Source organism: Sminthopsis crassicaudata, chromosome 6 (genome assembly GCF_048593235.1).
Source record: "Sminthopsis crassicaudata isolate SCR6 chromosome 6, ASM4859323v1, whole genome shotgun sequence".
NCBI lineage: Eukaryota > Metazoa > Chordata > Mammalia > Dasyuromorphia > Dasyuridae > Sminthopsis > Sminthopsis crassicaudata.
Window position 1 is genome coordinate 244,551,667 of NC_133622.1, and position 21,951 is coordinate 244,573,617.

At 33.5% G+C, this 21,951-nt stretch overlaps 2 protein-coding genes across 2 annotated transcripts; both read right to left on the minus strand.

Annotated features, from left to right (window-relative positions):
- Window positions 1-4,590: 4,590 nt before the first annotated feature.
- LOC141547554 (olfactory receptor 5B21-like) lies at window positions 4,591-5,535 on the minus strand. Its single transcript, XM_074275941.1, has one exon. The coding sequence runs from the start codon at window positions 5,533-5,535 to the stop codon at window positions 4,591-4,593; it is 945 nt and encodes a 314-aa protein (XP_074132042.1).
- Window positions 5,536-17,852: 12,317 nt separating this feature from the next.
- Window positions 17,853-18,833, minus strand: LOC141547555 (olfactory receptor 5B12-like). The gene has a single exon (XM_074275942.1). It carries the CDS (start codon window positions 18,828-18,830, stop codon window positions 17,853-17,855), a length of 978 nt encoding a protein of 325 aa, XP_074132043.1. The 5' UTR covers window positions 18,831-18,833.
- Between the last annotated feature and the right edge of the window lie 3,118 nt (window positions 18,834-21,951).

Below are 21,951 nucleotides of genomic sequence, written 5' to 3' on the forward strand. Positions count from 1 at the left end.
TATGGCATTGTAAGGTTTGCACTCACCTCATAACAATCATTCATAATGAGTATAGAGTTCACCTTAATTTACAAATTTCCTTTACTTCTTTATTCTTAGTGATTATCTTTGAGCTGAAAATTCCAAACTAGAGATGATATGGATGGAACAACATTATGTTATTGAGGCCCCATCAGGGACTAACTTAATCCCTGGATCACAGCCTCTTATCTAAGAAATAGAAAGGTTTGTACCATTTGATACCTAAGAATGTTTCAAATTTGAAATCTTGCAATTCTGAGACCTTTTGGCTTACTTTATCATTATATGTGTCGCCGAATCAAGCAAAAACACCTAACACTGATCATTATAAGTTAATAAAGGTAAGATGCGGCCAATATTTTAATATAACAGGTTTTCTAAATAACCTCAATAATAATTGCCAGCTAATTCTCAGACTGTAGAAAAACTTATTCCTGGCTCCTTCATACCAATGCCTAGATTCAATAGTGACCGAGCATCTGTGGTTGGCCAAGGAATACTGTATTTATCAGAATTCTGAACTCTTTCCAAATTTACACTTTTGCATTTATCCTTTACACTATTGCATTTATCATCATTTAATTGAAACTATTCTTTCTCATTACAAGTGATTCCTTTTTATTTCTCTTTTTTGGTAACTTTTAACATTAATTTTTTAAATTGGGTTTTTAATTCTCTCCCTTGTACTCCTCTCCTACCCATTGGAAAGGCAAGCAATATGATATCAGTTATATGTGTGGTCATGCAAAAATCTATTTTCATATATTAATCTTCTTGCAAAAAAAATCCTTAACAAAAAAGAAAATAAAAAAGCACATATTCACAATGTTGCAAAACAAAAATCCAACCCCAGCAAAAAATGAAGCAAAAAAAAAACCCCACAATAAGGGAAGTGAAAAAATAGTAAATTTCCATCTGCACCACTTTCTTCTCTGAAGGTAGATAGCATTTTTCACTATGGATTCCTGGAATAGTTTTGTGTTAGACTATCATCTTGATGAGGATAGCTATATTATTTACAGTTGATTATTGAGTTGATATTTTTCAATTATATCCAACTCTTTTTAACCTCATTTAGGTTTTTCTTGACAAAGATACTGGAGTGGCTTGCCATTTCTCCTCCAGCTGATTTCGAGTTGAGGAAGTGAGGCAAACAAGGCTAAACTAAGAGACTTGACCAAGATTACATAAGATTTTTTAATGATAATTCCTATGTCATATAGTTGGAAACCTGGTACTAGTAGTCTCATTTTCCCCCTTTTGATCTGATTTTGGGGGCAACATGAGAAATATGAAAATAGGTTGAAAAGAATTGCATTTTTGTCAAATTGTCAGATTGCTTGCTGTCTTGAGGAGTTAGAGTGAAGAAGAGGAGAGAGGAGGAGAAGGAAAAAAAAAATTTGAACCACAAGGTGACCATTGAAAATTATCTTTGCATGTATTTGGAAAAATAAGATACTACTAGTATATGACAAAGGGGATATCATTAAAACAATCTTGTACTGGCTAAGAGATAGAGTGGTGTACTAATGGAGGAGAAAAAGTTTACAAGGCACAGTAAAGTGGTGCAATATATAGAGTACTGAACCTAGAGTCAGGCTTGTAAAGGACTGAAACTGAGTTGTACTGAGGGCCGAGCACTTAAGGCTAATTACCAATTGGACAATACTCTATTAACATATGCTAGGAGAATAGCCCTTTCCAACTATTCTGTGCTGGCTCGATCTGTGGGTGTAGACAGAGAATTGTGAGAGGGATCAGAGGGTGGAGTAAGACAAGCGGGAGTCACTTTTTGGAGGTGGAGAGAGAGAAAAAAGGTATGGAGATTCCTATGGCCATTCCCCTGACTGCTACTCCAAAAGATCAAGAATAAAGATGAAGGACTTTTGCTTATCTTGACTCTGGATGATTGTAAGGTATCCAGGATGCTAACTTGGTCTTCACAAGGCTGACATCTTCTTCAGTTCAAATCTGGCTTCAGATGCTTACTATCTATGTAATCATATTCATTTTCATCAGTGTTGATATTCTTGACCTTTTGTTCTTTCAGATGATTTTTATTATTATTTTTGAGCATTATAAAATGATTTTCTGATAGTTTGGGATAACACTGAATAACCAAATGAATTTAGATAGAATTGTCATTTTTATTATCTTGACTTAGCCTATTCATAGCACTTAATGTATCTATGATTATTTAACTCTGTCTTTATTTGTATGAAGTGTTTTACAATTATGCTCATATGGTCTCTGTATTTGTCTTAGTTTTTTGCTGCCCAGAGTGATTTTTTTTCTATGTGAATTTGACACTACTAATCTGTCGAGAAACTTTTAGATAGAGACTATCATTTTCTGTGTTAGCTGTCCTTCTTAGATTTGTGTCATATGCATATCTGATAAACATATAATCTATGCCTTTATTCCAGTCATTGAATAAAAAATGCAAACATTAAATAACATAAGACCAATTATGATTCCTCTTGATTTTATTCTAGAAACTACATTTACCACTCATTTAATTTGTTTAATATGTTATTTTTTTCCTTGCATATAAAACAATTAAAAATTTTGTTTTTAAAACTTTAATTTCTAGATTCTCTCCCCTTCTTCCTTCCAGCTATGTCCCTTCCCATTAAGAAAGCACATTTGAAGGTAACCATATATATTATGAACATGGAAACAGCAACTACTCTTTGAGTCCTTCCATCTACTCATTTTTGAATATCTCTGTATTGTTATCTAATATTTATCTTTCTATCTTCACAATAATGAAATACTTTATGAAAATGTTTGCTAAAATCAAGGTATATTTTATCCACAGCAGTTTCTTCATGTGTTTAGAAATCATATGGAAAAAAGAAATCTATATAGGTTCACTGATGCTTATTTTTAATGTAGCCATGATGATTCTTTTTTTTTTATTTTAATAGCATTTTATTTTTTCTAAATACATGCAAAGAGAGTTTTCAACATTCACTTTTGCAAAACCTTGTGTTACAAATTTTGTCCCTCTCTTCCCCTCTCTCCATTACCCAAGACAGCAAGCAATCTGATTTAGGTTAAACATATGCAAATCTTTTAAACATATTTTCATATTTGTCATGTTGCTCCAAATATCAGATCAAAAGGAAAAATGAGATTTTTGATATATCAAAATTATTGTTCCATTATTCCAGACATTTTCAACTCTTTATAACATAATTTGGGAATAGTTTGCCATTTCCTCCCCCAGCTCACTTTAAAAAAAGGGGGGATTGAGGTAAATAGGGTTAAGTGACTTGCCCCAAAAAGAAAAATATTAGGTTCTTACTAAGTGCTAAGTTGGTACTTAACAATTCTCTAGTTCCAGCCTTTAAGGGAAGTTTTACCCCTTTGAACTTCTGGGGAGGAGCTTGCATGTTTATGAGGAGCAAGTTCATTGGTTGAGGTATTTTTTCCCAGAAGCCCCTGAGTTATTCCACGCCCATTCTCTGGGATCATAAAAGAAGTGACATTGAGCAAGGGAGGGAGAAGTCTACTCTAGGTCAGAGCTGGTGGCAGTTGAGACAGCAGATCTCCTCCCAGAGAGCGATCAGCAGTTTCTGGAGACAACATTACATATTGGCATCCACAACGTGGAGCAAGAACTTTTGCTTATCCTGACAAGGACTTATTCTGAGCCCTTCAGAGGAGCTAGCCTGGATTTTAGCATTTTGGCGCCCAAACAGGGACAACAGAACATTACAGAAAAATCCTAAAATTTTGCCTTTGATGTGGTATATTCTCTTGGAAGAATGAAATAAAGTCTACTGCCTTTAAATGACCACTGTGAGAAAGTCTATAACATTAAAATTATTCTCTGCATAATTATAAAATGATACAATTTGATTAAAAGTATTAAAATATAAAAAATTCTGAATCCTTAGGAGTCATTTCTACATTTACAATGAAACTAAATATGTACTCATATACCTTACCTCTTAAATCTCCAAAACCAGAGTGAAGAAAGATGGACAAAAATTATAAAAAATAATGTTAGTAGTTATAAGGCTATATGAATAGCCAGTAGTTGTATTAAAATGCTTCTAATGCCTTTGGTATAATTCATTTCTGACCTGAGTCTATCTAGTTCCTAGAGATGCCAGAAGTTAACACCATAAAAGCTACACAAAATTTAAGATGAATTAAATAGGAAGTTATAAGTGTCATAAGCAATAGCATGATTAGTGAAATCAAATTGTCTTTCATACCATATTAAAGGGAAAAAGGAACCATTTATTAAGTATAATTTTAATTTTAAAGGATCCCTGTTATAAATACAAATGAAAAAATACACAATGAAAGAGAATAAATGCCTTGTTGTGGGACACAAAATAGGAAATCGTCACAGTAAATATTTACTCTTGTGATATCTTCTAATTCCAAGTTCAATACTGCACAATGTGTCTTTTGGAAAATATAAAATCAGCATCTCTTCACTTCAAAAATGAATCTGAGTTAGCTTAGATATAGGAGATTTATATTGAGACTTTTTCCCAATTAGCATTGATGAAGTATAATTTGAAATTCTAAAAACAATTTCAAACTTTCTCATATATCTAGTGGATATTTTTTCCCAGCAGCTTTTCTAAAAGCATTCTTGACTTCCTTGTTCCTCAAGCTATAGACTAAAGGATTTAGCATGGGAATGATTATAGTGTAGAATACTGATGCCATTTTATCTGTGTCCATTGAATGGCTTGAGCTGGGCTGAAAGTACATGAAGATGATTGTCCCATAAAAAATGGATACAGTGGTGAGGTGGGAAGCACAGGTAGAGAAGGCCTTATGCCGACCTTCAGAAGAGTGAATCCTTAGGATGGCAATAAAAATGAATACATAGGATGTCACTATTACGAAGAGGGTAAAAGATACATTAAATCCTGCTATAATAAAGACTACCATCTCAGTGATATGGATATCAGAACAGGAGAGAACCAAGAGTGGAGGAATGTCACAGAAAAAGTGATGGATCACATTGGAACCACAAAAGGAGAGGTGAAAGGTATATCCAATGTTAATGGATGACTGAAGAAAGCTACAGATATAAACCCCAGTTGCCAAGCGAATACAAACACTCAATGTCATGGTGGTGCTATAATGCAGGGGCTTACATACTGCTGCATGGCGATCATAAGCCATCACAGCTAGAAGAAAACAATCCACACTTGCAAAGGTCGTGAAGAAGAACATTTGTGCGGCACATCCATTATAAGAGATGGCTTTGTCCCCTGTGAGGAATCCAGCTATTACCTTGGGAGTAACAGCGGAAGAATATCCCAAATCCGCCAAAGACAGGTTACTTAGAAAAAAGTACATTGGGTTGTGGAGATGGGTATCCCAGGAGATCAGCACTACCATACCAAGGTTCCCCAACAGAGTGATCAAATAAATAATAGTAAAAATTATGAAGAGGGGGATCTGAAGCTCTGGGGCATCTGTTAAGCCCACAAGAATGAATTCATTCACCTCTGAGTGATTTTCCATAGATGTCATTTCAAGATAGCGTCGCTCACCTGTGACAAGAGAGAAATCAGCTGAAGTAACTCAGCATAGTTAAATCTGAAGCATTAATGATGATCAGAATGGGAGTAGAAGCACAAGAGAGAAGCTAAATCTAAATGGTCATAGTAGTTTCTACTGCATCTTCCCATAAACTCCTGACTAATGTTTTCAACTTTTTTTCAATCTATCACAGTCTCAATAATTTCAAAGGCATAATAGTAAACCTCATTGCCAGAAAGTGTACCTTTGCTCTGCTGAAAATCATCATGGGAAGCAAACCTTTTCTTTTGAATTTGGTCCATTTGGATGAAGGAGAAAGAAGATAATTGAGTTAGAGAAATAAGGAGAGAAAAATTTAGTGACAAAAGGGAAGAGCAGTTATGATGGTTGGAATCCAGTGGGTATTTTTAGGACAGATCCAAATGCTGATAAGATATCTGTGCAGTGAAGTTAATTACTTTTCCACTCACCACTTAAATAATTAGAAATAATTCCACTCACCCCTTAAAATAAATGCAAGTCAATCTTTTCAAAAAGAGTGTCTTGGAATCACTTGAGGATAAATATCCTTTGTCTAAACTGAATTTTCTTAACACTGTCTTTTCTCCATTTCCAACGCTTTAAAATAACCAGCATAGAAACAGATGGTTCCATACATGAATTTGAAGGAAATTTTGTCCTTTTGTTTATTTCTTGATTTGCCAAAGAAATTTTCCATTGAAGGACAACTTTGTATTGTCTTTTGCTTGCTTTTGGACAAGATCTAGTTATAAATACCAGATTTTACTTTAAGTCTTCCTTGATTAGAAGAACCAGATTAGTCTACATCTCACTCTTTTGAAAACTTTTGAAATCTAGTTTCATCACTCTTTTACAATGGCACTCACCTTGTAATCCCAATCATGTTAGCCAAGCCAAGTTTCACTGTGAAATAATCAAAGTATTACTGAAGACAGAATCTAAAAGCAAGAAGGGACCATGAGTATGATTTATATCTGATTGATAATTGCCACTACAACATCCCCCAATGAGGGCAGAAAAAGTCATAAAAAGAAGTGAGGTTGATTAAATTAAAATAACAAAGATAAATAGATCAAAAGCTCTGCAGGCAGTTTGTAAAATAATTAACAGGCAAAATGGCATAGATGTCCCAATGTAGGAGGATATATTTGTCCTCAATGATATCACTGAGATTTTGGGGGATGATAAATGCATGACTGCAATACAGACCTTGAATAATATAAATTATTTAGAATATATTATTCTACTACTTCTATAGAAACAAGTTGGAGAAAGATTATATATATGTGCATACACACAAATATGTATCTATAGGTAAATACATATAGATATAAGTGTGTGTATCTGTGTGTCTCTATATATCTATATTTATCTATCTACATATCTGTAGAAATTCTGGAACAAGAAAGAAAATGTGTCACGGAAGGTATTTTGATAAAGATCAATGGAATCAGAAACAGGACAGCACTGCCATTAGAGTTAACTAGGATTAATATGATCAAGAAGAGAAAATGAGTGAGGAATTTGGAAAACATCACAAGAAGGGAGTAGGAAAATCCATTTTAACATCTCATTCTGGATTAGATCTAGGAGTTTCACTTCACATTATACCAAATAGTTCAAAGTGACTATTGCTAGCTTGGTGCTAAGTTATATCAGTCCCATAAATGCTACTTTTGCACTCACCTGATCTGATAACTGAGCCAATTAGATGTAGACATATCCTTAAAATGTGGTCTCCTTATTGCATTTAACATTACATGGTTTTGAGTCCCCATATATAAAGTCCTTATGAGCAAATAGAAGACAAATGTGACATTTTCCTTTTTCGTAATATTAGTTGCTAATGTTTCTATTTGTACTTAAAATTTTGCAAAATACTTTACCCACTTTATCCCATTTTGTACTCATGACAATCCTGGAGGCAGGTACTATTATCATTCCTACTTTGCAGATGAGAAAACCAAGATACTTGCTTAGTGTACACAATTGTTAAATGTTTGAAACTAGATTTAAACTTGGGCCTTCTTGATTCTAAATCCAAATCTCTATGCACTTGGTAACTTCACTAATAATATGCTAGAAAAAGTATAGGCCTACTAGTCCAGAAGATTTGGGTCAAAATTCTACCTCAGATATTTTGCAAGCTGTATAGCCCGCAGAAAATCCCTTAATTTTTCTTATTCTGTTTGGTAACCTATAAAATGAGGATATAAATAATTGCACCTTTCTCATAGAATCATGAGATTAAAATGAGTCACCAGATGTAAACCATTATTAAAGGTAAATTGAAATGATTGGAGGCAGGACCGATATCTTATATAAACTTTGTATCACTCTCAGAATTTAACAGAATGCTTTGTGAATGGTGTATCCTTATATAAGTATTGTAAATTATTTTTTAAGATTTCACTAACAGTAAACAATGCTGACATACTTTTCTGTTCAGTCATTTTTCTCTAACTTGTTTCTATTAATCCTGTTTAGTCTGAATAATGTATAATCTTCAAGGTCTGTATTTCAGTGATGTAGTTATCATCCCACAAATGTGTCTAAGTGTTCATGACTTCATTTGGGGTTTTCTTAGCAAAGATAGTTTGTCATTTCCTTCTCCAATTCGCTTAAAAAATGAGGAAACTAAGGCCCTGAATCACACAGTTGGCAAGTATCTGAGACTAGATTTGAACTCAGGAAGATAAATGTTGTGCAATTTAGCTACCTGATATACTTTCTCAAAATGCCCTTTTACTTAAAGACAATCATCTTGAGAAGATGTGATGTGGCAAATAATAACTGACATTTTACTAACATTTTAAAATTTGAAAATGCCTATTTTGGGGTCAAGTAGATGTTGCAGTGGATAGAGCCCTGAAGACAGGAGGACACTTATCACTCACTAGCTGTGTGGCTCTGGCAACTCCAATTGCCTCACAAAAAAGAAAAAAAATACATTTTTAATTAGTTATAACAGATATTATGATCACAATATTATAAATGAGGAAAATGAGAGAAAGGACACAGATCCAGTTGTTCCTAGAATCATTCAACAATGCCTTATCCTTCAAATAAATCAAGGAAATGTGGTTTGAGGTTCTTAGAATTTACCAATCTAGAGAAATAAAGATAGAGCTCAGGATGGTAGAGAAAGACAAGCACCTTCACATTAACTCTTCCTAATCCTAGGAAGCAACTTATTCTGTTGAAGAAACTACTCCTTCATCTCTAATACATGTTCAATGGTCCCTATTTCCAGAGAAATTATTCTTAGTCATTGCTTCTTTGTATTGAAGTAGAGTTAGTGAATTTCTCTCCTGCATGTTCTCAAGATTAATAAAGATTAAATGATGGAAAGGACTTCTGCCTCCAGGTTGATCCTATAGCAATTAACTCTAATAGTGCATCATTTAGATGTGAGTGGCTAAAGATGGGAATCGAGGAGAGGTTTTATAAAGATCTAGACATAAAATTACTCTTAGGAGACCATGGCACCTTGGAGAAACCTGGCAGTTCTTCATTTGGCTCATGAACAAAACAAGCCATTAACTCTGCTGTATCCATGGGGACCAAGTCTTGATCATCTAAAGAGACCATGTTCTCACAGGTACTTTCTTAGTGTCATTTAAAATTCATTTTAAGTTAGTTATTCTTAGATTATTCAGGGAACAAGTCCTAGAGGAAGGTATTTAAAGGCATTATTTAGATTACACAATTTTCATAGGTATGAATAAAGAATGAATTATTAATCAAAGAATGGACAAATGATACTTAAAAAATAAAAAAGAAACTTTTGCATGAACAAAATTAACATAGCTAAAATAAGAAGAAAAACAGCTGATTGGTGAAAAATAGTTACATCAAATATCTCTCGAAAGGGTGGTAGCTGTAGTGTAGTTATTGTAGGAGTAGTGACATTGATAACTGACATTTACATGGCAGAAATATTTTACATATATTATCTCAGTTGATTTTGAATTGCTGAAAGTACCACTGGGAACCTGATAGCAACTCAAGAAGTTACCAATGATAATAAAACATCAATTTCTCTTGATTGCTATTTGATTAAGGAATGAAATACAAAACAGAATAGACATTCAGGAACTTGAGGTCCAGTCTCAGTTTCACCCACACAAACACATATTTTTGCTGCATGTGCTTAAGTATAGCTTAAGCTTCTGAAGCCAGAGGAAAATGAGAAGAGAAATCCCTTCTCATCTTGTTGGAAGCTTAAGGGAGAGATGATAATAAATCTGTCTCGACATAGAGTAGCTCAAAAGATATGGGAAGCTCAATCTTTCTACAATTCTATAGCCTAGTGAAGTTTGGGAAGTTCTCCTACAAGAATTCACCCTCCATGATATTCATTGACTAATCCTCTCTGATACATTCTCATATTCTGATACATTTCCCTTGGGAAAACATGAAACCAATTCTCCTGAGTAGCTAGATGGTATAGTGAATAGAGCACTGGGCTTGGAATCAGGAAGATTCATCTTCCTGAGTTCAATTCCAACCTCAGATATTTACTAGCTCTGTGATCCTGGACAAATTGCTTAACCCTGTTTCCTCATCTGTATAATGAACTGGAGAAGAAAATGGCTAAGCACTCAAGTATCCTTGCCAAGAAAATCCCAAATGAGTTCATTAAATTAGAAGAACAACTGAATGATAATAAATATCACTTCAGCCTAGTAAAGAAGCCGTCCCAGAATAAGGGACTAATCTGTAAGTTTATCTCTACAAAAATCAGTAGATCACTCTCTATCCATTTGGATTTTTTAAATAAGGCTAATTCAACGAGGACTAAATATATGATAGCATTAGATAACACATTAAGTGAAAAATATCTGGGGGTTTTAGTAGACTTTAAACTCAATATGAATCAATGGTGTGATATGGTAACCAAAATAATAACAATAATATGTAGAAATTTTTATTGTTTTTTTTTAATGGTTGAAAATTGTTTCATAGAACATTATTTTGTCTGAGCCACAAAGGATATTGCATTAAATAAAGAGGCGTACTATCTAGAATGAAAGTGAAAATCAAATTGTTCTCAGCACTCTTCAAATAATATCTGTAGTGTAGTATTTGGTTATGGTACAATATTTTGAAAGAAAACAAACAAATTAAAACATATATAGGGAAAAATAGCAAGGATGGTGAAGAGACTGCTGACCACACTATCTCAAGATCATTAGAAGCAAATAAAGATATTAAACTTCAAAGACTCAGAGGCCATCAAGTCAAACTTGAATCTCCTATGTTATGTAGAAATTGTCATGCAACTTTTACTTGAAGATTTCCACTGAGAAGAAAATATTCTTTCTGGACACTTTCAGTTACTTGATTTTGTCACACTAAATCTAAATATGACCCTGCAGTTTCCATCTATATCCTTTATTCCAGTCTTCCAGGGTCAACAATCACAAGACTAATTTCTATTTCATAGCTGCAAGTAGATGGCTCCCCTTTATTCATCTATCCTCTTTTAAAAAGCAATTCAATTGTTAAGCACTCATTACATGCTAGGCATTATTTTAAAGTCTGAGCATACAATTAACAAAAACAATGATAATTTATACCCTCAAGGAGCTCATATTCTAATGGGGAAAGACAATGCAAAAGAAATAGAATCCTGGGTTTTACACAAGGAAAACTATTAATTGATTTGATTATATCCATACATAACACAAATATGATTATTTCAATAGACACAGAAACATTTTTGAGAAAGTAAAATACTTGTTTCTATTAAAAACACTTGAAAGTATAAGTATAAATGGAATTTTTTCTTAAATCAACAAAAAGTATTTACCTAAGACCAGCAGCAAGCAATATTTTTAATAGGGATGAGCTAGAATGAGCTAAAAGTCTTCCCAGTAAGATCAGGTATGAAACAAGAATTTCCACTGTCACTATATTATTCAATATTGTATTGGAAATTCTAGCACTAATAAAAGAAATAGAAATAGAATCAGAATTGGAAATTTGGTAATAACATGATATCTTTTCATAGACGTTATAATGATATACTTAGAAAATTCCAAAGACTCGATTAAAAAGTTGGTTGAAATCACTAATGATTTTAGCAAAGTAACAGGAAACATAAATCATCAGCATTGCTATATATCATCAACAAAACACTGAAAGAAGATATAGTAAGAGATGCTCATTTAAAATAATTCTAGAAAGCACAAAATACCTGGAATTATTTCTGTCAAAACAAATCCAAGAACTATATGTATATTAACACAATTATATAAAAAAGCAACTTTTTATGCAAATTAGATCAGATTTAGTTAATTGGAAAGATATTAATTGTTCATGAATGCAGGGCCAAAATAATAAAATGACAATTTCACTTAATAATTTATATATTTAATGTCATACCAAATCAAATTACCAAAAAATATTTGACTGAGTTAGAAAAAAAACAAAATTCATTTAGAAGAACATAGGGTCAAGAATATTGAAGGAACTCATGAAATAAAATGTAAATGAAAGATTATAGCAGTACCAGAATTTAAACTTCATTATAAGGCAGTAATTATCAAAACTGGTACTATCTAAGAAATAGAAAGAAGATTACAGGAACGATGTGGACATATAATTTATAACATTAAGTGACTATAGTAAACTAACATTTGACAAGTATGAAGACAAGTTTGGGGGACAAGAATTCATTATTTGCCTACAATCATTGGAAAGGCTGGAAAATTGGCAAAAATTGCACATAGACCAAAAAAGGAGGTTACATGATAACTTTATTTTATATTTAAAAGGAACAGCAAGTTGTACATAATAGATTTGCAATTTTATATGGAATCATCTTCTCCCCCCATTCTACTATGTTATGGAAATCTATATATTATTTCTTAAGTTCAGAATAAAATTTTAAAAAATTAATTAAATTGAAATAAAATTTTAAAAAAGAGGTAGAAAAGCAGGGTGAGAAAAACCAAGAAGTGACTAGCATGGGAGCACCTTGTTAGGTGGAGTTAAAAATCAGGTAAAGTAGAAGACTTCAAGTGGAGTGAGTAAAAAGGGGAAAGTTTAGTACCCTATCCTCTATCCCTTCAACCCAAAAGGAGAAAAATATTGAGACAGGTGGTGTCAGTTAAGGCTTGAGTCAGCAGCACGGTGATAAATTTGGAGGTGGCAATCTGAGACCTTTTTACCATGAATTTGAAATCTGACAAAGTAGCAGGTACAACAAAGTGAATACTTTTTCTCCTCCACTACAAATATATCCAGTTTCTTCAGCTGATTCTTATATGAACATTTTATGAGTTCACTTCTCTGTGCATGATATTTCACTCACATTCAAAACACCAAGACAGTACCCCAGATGTGGTTTAAGGCAGATCAGAATCATTGTCTCTTTCATAATACATATTATCTTTCCTTTAATATAGGCTAGGATTATGATGAGGTTTTGGTTATCATGATGAAATATTTATGATCATTAAGTTTGCAATTTAGTCAAATTCCGAAATCTTCTCACAGAAAGCATAACTTTCACCCTGACATTAGTGCCAGCTGATTTTCAACTACAATGCATTTTAACAACATTAAAAACTCTGAGAAATATCATCAATTGACTCCCAGTTTCTGGAAAGGCCTATTTCTGTCCACTGAAGGCCAGAGAAGAAGGTTTTGCTATTGTTTGTTATTTATTTGTTTTGACATCTGAGTCTATTGTCAACCATGGTGCAAAATCATTTACTCTGTGTATGATAGAAAGAAAGACACAGGAAAACAAAGCATTTTTGTAATTCAAGTGCTGAAGTATTGTTCATTTCTTTTTTTCTTTCTTTTCTTTTTTCTTTTTTTTACAATTTATTTTTAATACGCATTGCTTCATGAGTCATACTGAAAGAGGAAAATTAGAGCAAAAAAACAAAGAGAGAAAAAACAAAAAAAAAAACAAAAAAAAAAACAGAAAAAAGAAGTTAACATAGCATATGTTGATTTACATTCAATCTCTATAGTTCTTATTTTGGATGCAGATAGCATTTTCTGTCCAAAATTTTTGGATTACTTGGGATCACTGAAACAACCACTGAGAAGAACAAAATCTTTCATAGTTGATCATCACACATTCTTGCTGTTATTGTGTACAATGTATTCCTGGTTCTGTTTGCTTCAGTCAGCATCAGTTCATGTAAGTCTTTCCAGGTCTTTCTAAAATAAGCTTGTTCATCATTTTTACATAACAATAATATTCCATTATCTTCATATACCACAGCTTATTCAATCATTCCCCAATTGATGTACATCTGCTCATTTTCCATTTCTTTCCTACTACAAAAATTGCTGCTACAAACATTTTTGCACAAATGGGTCCTTCCCCCTTCTTTATGATTTCCTTGGGATACAGACCCAGTAATGGAACTTCTGGGTCAAAGGGTATGCACAGTTTTAAAATCCTTTGGATATAGTTCCAAACTGTTCTTCAGAACAGTTGGATCATTTCACAACTCCAATAACAATGCATCGGTGTCCCAGTTTTCCCACATTCCCTACATCATTTATCATTATCTTTTCCTGTCATCTTAGCCAATGAGAGAAATGTGATGTGGTAACTCAAAGTTGTTTGAATTCACATTTTTCTAATCAATAATGATTTAGAATATTTTTATATGACTATAGATGGCTTTAATTTTGTCATCTGAAAATTGTCTGTTCATATCCTTTGACCAATTATCAATTGGAGAATGACTTATAAAGAACTGTGTCAAATGTATAAGAATACATGTTTTAGAAATGAAATCTTTATCAGAAATGTTAGCTGTAGACATTACCCCCAGTTTTGTACTTCTCTTTTAATCTTGTTTCTGTTGATTTTATTTTTGTAAAACTTTTTAAATTAAATGTAATAGAAGTTGTGATTTTACCTTTCAAAATGTGCTCTAATTCTTTGGTCATAAATTCTTCCCTTCTCCAAAGATCTGATAGGTAAATTGCTCCTTGCTCTCCTAGTTTGTTTATGGTATCATCCTTTATGCCCAAATCACGTACCCATTTTGACTTTATTTTGCTATGGGATGTGAGATGTAGGTCTATGCCAAATTTCTGACATAACTTTCCAAGTTTTTCCAGTAATTTTTGTCAAATAGTGAATTCATATTCCAGAAGCTGGAACTTGGGTGTTTATCAAATAGTAGATTACATATGGGCCTTGATTACTGTGTTGTTTGTATTTAACCTATTCCACTGATTCACCATACTGTTGCTGTTTCTTAGCCAATACCAAATGGTTTTGATGACCACTACTTTAATTAAATGGTTTTGATGACTGCTGCTTTATAAGAGTTTTAGGGTTGGTGGTGCTAAGCCAACCTAAGTATTTTTTTTTTCATTAATTCCCTTGATATTCTTGTCCTTTTGTTCTTCCAGATGAATTTTGCTATTATTTTTTCTAGTTCTATAAAATAAGTTTTTGGCAGTTTGATTGGAATGGAACTGAACAAGTGGATCAATTTAGGCAGAATTGTAATTATTATTATATTAGCTCAGCCTACTTAAGAGCAATAAATTTAATAAATTTCTAATTGTTTAGATCTGACTTTATTTTGTGAGAACTATTTTGTAACTATGTTCCTGTAGTTATTGAATTTCTCTTAGCAGATAGACACCCAAATATTTTATTTTGTCTATAGTTATTTAAAATGGATTTTCTCTTTCTGAAGGCTTTGTTAGTAATACATAGAAATATGTGAAAAGCTGATGATTTGTGTGAGTCTATTTGATATCCTGTAACTTTGCTAAAACTGTAAATTGTTTCAAGTAGGTTTTTGGATGATTTTCTAGGGTTAAGTATATCATCTTATCATATTTTTATTTTCTTATTCCTAAAGCCAGCATTTTTAGTACAATTTGAATAATAGTGGTAATAATGGGCATCCTTGTTTCACCCCTGATCTTCTTGGGAATGTTTCTAGCTTCTCTCCATTATAAATAATGCTTACTGTTGGTTTTGATAGATACCTCTTATTATTTTAAGGAAAACTTCTTTTATCCCTGTGCTCTCTATTGTTTTTAATAGGAATGGGTATTGTATTTTGTCAAAGGCTTTTTGTGCAACTATTGAGATTATCATATAATTTTTGTTGTTTTTTTATGGGATATGGTTGATTATGGTGATAGGTTTCCTGATATTGAACCAGTCCTACATTTCTAGTATAAATTCTACTTGTTCATATATATTATCCTGCTGATAAGTTGCTATAATCTCTTTGCTAATATTTTAGTTATTTATTTTTGTATCAATATTCATCAGAGGGATTGGTCTATAATTTTTTTGTTTTGGATCTTCCTGGTTTAAGTATCATTACCATATCTGTATCATAGAAGGGATTTGATAGGATTTCCTTTACCTGTTTTTCCAAATAGTTTACATTTTTCTTTAAATGTTTGGAATTAATTGTTCTTCACATGTTTGAAAAAATTCACTTGTTAATCCATCTGGTCCCGGAGAGTTTTTAGGGAGTTCATTAACAGCTTGTTCAATGTCTTTTTCTAAAATGGGACTATTCAAGTAATTTATTTTCTCTTCTTTTAATCTGGGAAATTAATACTTTTGTAAATATTCATCTGCTTTGGTTAGATTGTTGGATTTGCTGCCATACAGTTGGGCAAAATAGCTTCCAATCATTGCTTTAATTTTTTTTCCATTAGTGGCAAGTTCATCTTATTAATTTTTGATGCTGGTACTTTTTTTCTTTTTCTAACCAAATTAACCAAAAGCTTATCTATTTTGTTCTTGTTGTTGTTGTTGTTGTTGTTTTTCAAAAAATGAACTCTTAGTTTTACTAATTTCTTTAATAGCTTCCTTAGTTTCAATTTTTTTAATCTATCTTTTGAGTTTCAGAATTCCTAATTTGGGATTTTTGATTTGTCCTTTTTCTAGCTTTTTTAATTGCATGCCCAATTCATTGATCTCCTCTTTTTCTATTTTATTCATATATCTATTTAGAGATATAAAATTTCCCTTAAGAACTGCTTTGGATTCATTCCATAGATTTTGGGTATGTTGTCTCATTATTGTCATCCTCTTGGATGAATTTATGAAAGCTTTCAGTGATTTATTGTTTGACCCACTCATTTTTAGAAATACTGCTTATTCTTGAGGCCCAAATGCAAAGACCCACAGATTTTTATACCTATATTCCTGCATTTGAACTCCAGCTCCAAAACATATGAATTACCAGACCAATTTATCTAAATTTCAGTTTTCTCAATTTCTTACTTCTTATGAACTGAACAAAATCCAATCCATCATTTATTAAGTGTCTATTCTGCCCTTGTTAATGTTATAGACTCTGTAAATACAATGAATAAAAGTAGAAGAGGTCTCCTCCAGACATTAGTTTCCTGGAGTTATAAGAGAACATATACACAGATAAGTATGATGCAAAATACAGGGCAGCAAAATAGATCCATAAAAACAATTTAAGGGAAATATGAGGAGGGAGGAAAATTGAGGAAATGAGAAATGAGTCTTTGTGCAAGTGTGAAATGGTATCTCAGTCTTAAAGAAAGAGAAGACTTCAACTTTAGGTGATAAGGAGGATGAAAATGTATTTTAAGGACAGGGAATATTTTGTAGGAAGTTTCAGAATCAGCAGAGGATAGGACAAGGCCATGTATTAGACCATTTTTGTCTGGAATACCCTTAAATAGGGTTATTTCAAAATAGATATAATTATATAGAAAGCTTAGAGAAAAACTAGGTTGAAAGGAGCAAGACACAAGTCATTAACCTTCCAGTCTTCTGCAACCAGCCTCACCCTCATGAATTGTAGTGAACAGGGGAACATGATATGAAAGATTAATAGCACTTACCAGTTTGACCAATTTAAGGAAGCAGATATCTAGGAATACATTTATAAGCCAATTTTGTAAAAATTATTGAATGAGTTTCTGGTTTCTAGTGAAATGAATGTTTAACTGAGGAGCTCCTAGGAATATGCAAAGGAGAGGGAAGTTCAAAGATGAGATGATCTTACAAAGATATTTCATTATTTTCTGTGAAAAGCCAAGAAATAAATATGTTCTTATTCATTTTATTGAAGTGGTACAGAGAGACTTATTAAGTCTAGCAAAAACAGTGAATGGAGGATCAAAGATTTGGCAGTATTGAAAATAAAGCTGCTAAAATGAGGTCCTGTGAAAGTCTGAAAAACTGTCTATAATTCTTATAGGCAGAAAATGGGCTCATTCTTTATAATATTCTTACTTATTATTGTATTAGGTGACCCTGAGGATAACTGGATAGGTTAAGACTAGCTGGAATGAGATACATGTTGTCCAGTAGGGAGAAGTAGAGATGGGATGCCCAAGAATGAAGATCTAAAACTTTTCCTGAAAGCATTCTTGACTTCCTTGTTCCTCAAACTGTAGACCAACGGGTTCAGCATTGGAATAATCATGGCATAGAACACAGAAGCCAATTTGTCTATGTCCATGGAATGACTAGAGCTTGGTTGCAGGTACATGAAAGTGATTGTCCCATAGAATATGGACACTGCTATGAGATGGGAAGCACAGGTAGAGAAGGCTTTTTTCCGACCCTCAGCAGAACGGATTTTCAGAATGGCAGCAAGGACAAAGAGATAAGAGGTGCAGATGACCATGAGGGCAAAGGAGATGTTGAATCCCCCTAATATAAAGAGCACCCACTCATTAATGTGGATATCCGAGCAGGAAAGAGCCAGGAGAGGGGGAATATCACAAAAAAAATGATGAACTATGTTGGAACTACAGAAGGAGAGGCTAAAAGTATCTCCTACACTCACAGAGGAAGTCAGAAAGCCACAGATGTAGGAACCAACAGCTAGACGTATACACACTCCTGATGTCATTGTCATGGTATAATATAGAGGCTTGCACACAGCCACATGACGATCATAGGCCATGGAAGCTAGGAAGAAACTTTCAACAGTAGTGAATGTTGCAAAAAAGAACAATTGTGTTACACATCCATTGTAGGAGATGACCTTGTCCCCTGTGAGGAGTCCAACCATCACCTTGGGAGTAACAGCTGATGAGTAGCCAAAATCCACCAGAGAGAGGTTACTGAGGAAGAAGTACATGGGGCTGTGGAGACGGGAGTCCCAAAAGATCAGGGCTACCATTCCCAGATTTCCCACCAATGTGATGATATAGATTAGGGTGAATATTATAAAAAGGGGGATCTGAAGCTCTGGGGCATCTGTTAGTCCTAGAAAAATGAATTCATTAATTTCTGAGCCATTCTCCATAGATACTACTGGGAAGTTAGGTTATTTACCTGTAACAAGAAAGAAAATAAAAGAAGAGTGAACTCAGACTCAAAATGTCTCTGAGTCAGAAAATATCACCCCAAATGTAGATATCTATTGTGAATGGTGGAGATACATGTATGAGGGAAGAGAAGGATCTAAATGATTTTCATGGAAAAATTGAACCATTAATGACTGAGTTTTGGGGTCTGTCAGTTTAATAACTGCTAAAGTCACTTAATTGTGTTATCATCTAACAAAGTACTCTATGTCTTTTCCAAAATTATATTATGAGAAATATTATGTGAAATAAATTCTAGGTAGATTATTAGTAGTATTCCCCTGAACAACAACAGCCAGTATTTATATAGCACTTTAAGATGTCCAGGGCACTTTATATGTTTTTCCCATGTTTTCTTGTATGTAGATTATTTCATTTTGTTTGTCTTGTTTTGCTATTAGATGATGAGCTCTTTGAGAATAGACGCTGTCTTTTGCTTCTTTTTGTATCCTCAGCCCTTAGCAAATTGCCTGCAACATAGTAAGAACTTTATGAATTGTTTGGTGATTGATTTCTGCAGATAACAATGCTAGGAGTTAGGCACTATTATTATCTTGATCTTGAAGATGAAGATACCAAGTTTGAGAAATTGCCATGCCCAGAGTCACAAAGTCAGGAAAGGTCTAAAGCAGGATCTGAATGCAGGTTTACCTGAATCTAGGGCCATGGCTCTGCCAGTATGTTACTGAGTTACCTAGTGATCATGTATGATCATGGAAGAAAAAAAATGTTTTCTGGATAAAATAAAATAAAGTAAAAACATGACCAGAAGATAGCGGCAGTGTTTTGTAGTAAGTACATAGGGCAATGAAGTTAGAATCAGAAAGACTTGAGTTTGAAGTCTACCAAAGCTATTCTGTGGCCAATTCTTTTGTTTGTTTTTTGGGGTGGAAAGAATTGGGGTTAAGGGACTGTCCAGGGTCACACAGCTAGTGGCAAATGTTTGAGGCTATATTTGATCTCAGGGCTTCCTGACTCCATAATCAGTTCTCTATCTGTGTCCCTTTTCCTAAACAATTCTAATCCCTTCTCTGAGCCCATGTGATCTTGTCTGTTAAATGGGAATACAAAAATATCTATAGAGTATTCCTCCTGTAATTATCTTTAGAGGCAAATGAGTTATTGGATGTATAATACTCTGCAAGCTGTGAAAGTTCATATAACTAAGTTGTTACAAGGAACCACATCTATTCCAATTATTGTGTCTTCCTCAGTATTTTTCAGCATTATTACTGCAGAGTAGGTACTTAAAGTTTGCTGATTTATTCATATTTTATTAGCATTAGGATTTTGCCTTGATCCCCTTCAAAATAATGTCTTGATCTCTTGAATTACTGTGAGGGAATCGTTTTTCAAAGTGCAAGCAAAATAGAGAATATTAATTTGTGTATATAAAGAGAATATTAATTTATGTGCATTTAGCACTTCAAGGTTTGCAAATCAATTTTCTTCACATTAACTCTTCTAAGTCTTATAAGTCTCAAAACAATCCTCTAACTTGAATATCATTGGTATTGTTAGACTCAGTTAGGACAGAAAATGAGACTCAGAGATTTAATCTGAGAAATGATCTCAAAGAGAACAAATATCAAGGACAGAATTTTAATCAAAATCATCTTGACTATAAGTCTAGAATGTTATTCTCTATTCCCTTCCAAATAAACTATCAAGTCTTGAATTAAATGTCCCAGCACTTACCTGGCATGTATAGAAAGATGGGTTTTATTCTAGAAAGGAGAGATGATCAAAAACTTCACAAATAGATCTTGGAGTTTTAGTCCCAAGCTCAGGAAGCAGGCAAACCTACTAGAAAAAAATGTTTTTCTAATCCTTGGTCTTCAAATATTCCTAGATTTGAAGGGGCCACATCTGATCTATAGGAATGATAGTAGAGTTGTGATTTTGTCTCTAGCTCAGTGGTGAACAATAATAGAAATTAATAGAGAACAAATGAATGATTTAGTGACTCAGGTGATGCTGACCCATAAAGTGGTAGAGCAATATTCCTTAATTATGAAACATCAATGTTAATAGATGAAGACAAGGATCAGAAAGTCACTTTATGCAGATTTGGGAGCCCTTCAGCTTTTAGGAGATGGTTTCCCCTTAAGAGAAACTTGGCACCTCTAGCAGCAATTTGTGGGGAAAAAAACAAACCAAGTCATTAAATTCTGCTCTGATCATGGAGGACACACTTTGATTGTCCAGGGAGACCGTTTTCTCATGGGTGTTTTGTCATTCTTAACTTGTTGCTGGCAAAGTGAGGTAAAGAATAAACTATGGACAATGGGATACTAAAACTGGGATTATTATTCTGCTTCTACCACATCCTACATCTATGACCCTGCAAAAGTCATGACACATCTTCAAGTCTTAGTATATCCATCATTAAAATGGAAATAATTACCTCTGTTCTGATTATACTGAAGAGACTATGGTGTAGAAAAATGTGATATTACTCATGAAAGCCAACATAGGGTAGGGAAAAGAGCATTGAGGTGGAGTGAGAGGCTGTGGGCCTGGAGTTTTAGCTCACTGTGAAATTTTAGGCAGTTCCTTGCCATCTCTGAATTTTGTATTCTTCAACAATAAAATAGGGGGCAGCTAGGTGGTGCAATGGATAGAGCATCAGTCCTGAAGTTTAGAGGACCTGAGTTCAAATGTGGTCTCAGACCTTAACCCCTCCTAGCTGTGTGACCCTGGGCAAGTCACTTAACCCCAACTGCTTCAGGGAGGAAAACAGTAAAATGGAAACAAGCATATATGCATATTCTAGCTTTCAGGATTATTGTGAGGATAGGGCTTTGTATTGTGAGGAAACTGCTTTTTCTCAATTACAGAATGTTTATATTATTCTCATGGATATCACCACAATCATGTTTCAATCAACACTTTGCTCCTAATTCAACTATGGCCCCAATCTCCACCCAGATCCATCAGATTCACAATCTTTTGGAGCTCTAGTCCTCAAGGACAAATGTCCTTAAGTTTTTTTTTTTATATTTATTTTTAATACACATTGTTTTATGTCATGTTGAGAGAGAAAAATTTGGAGCAAAA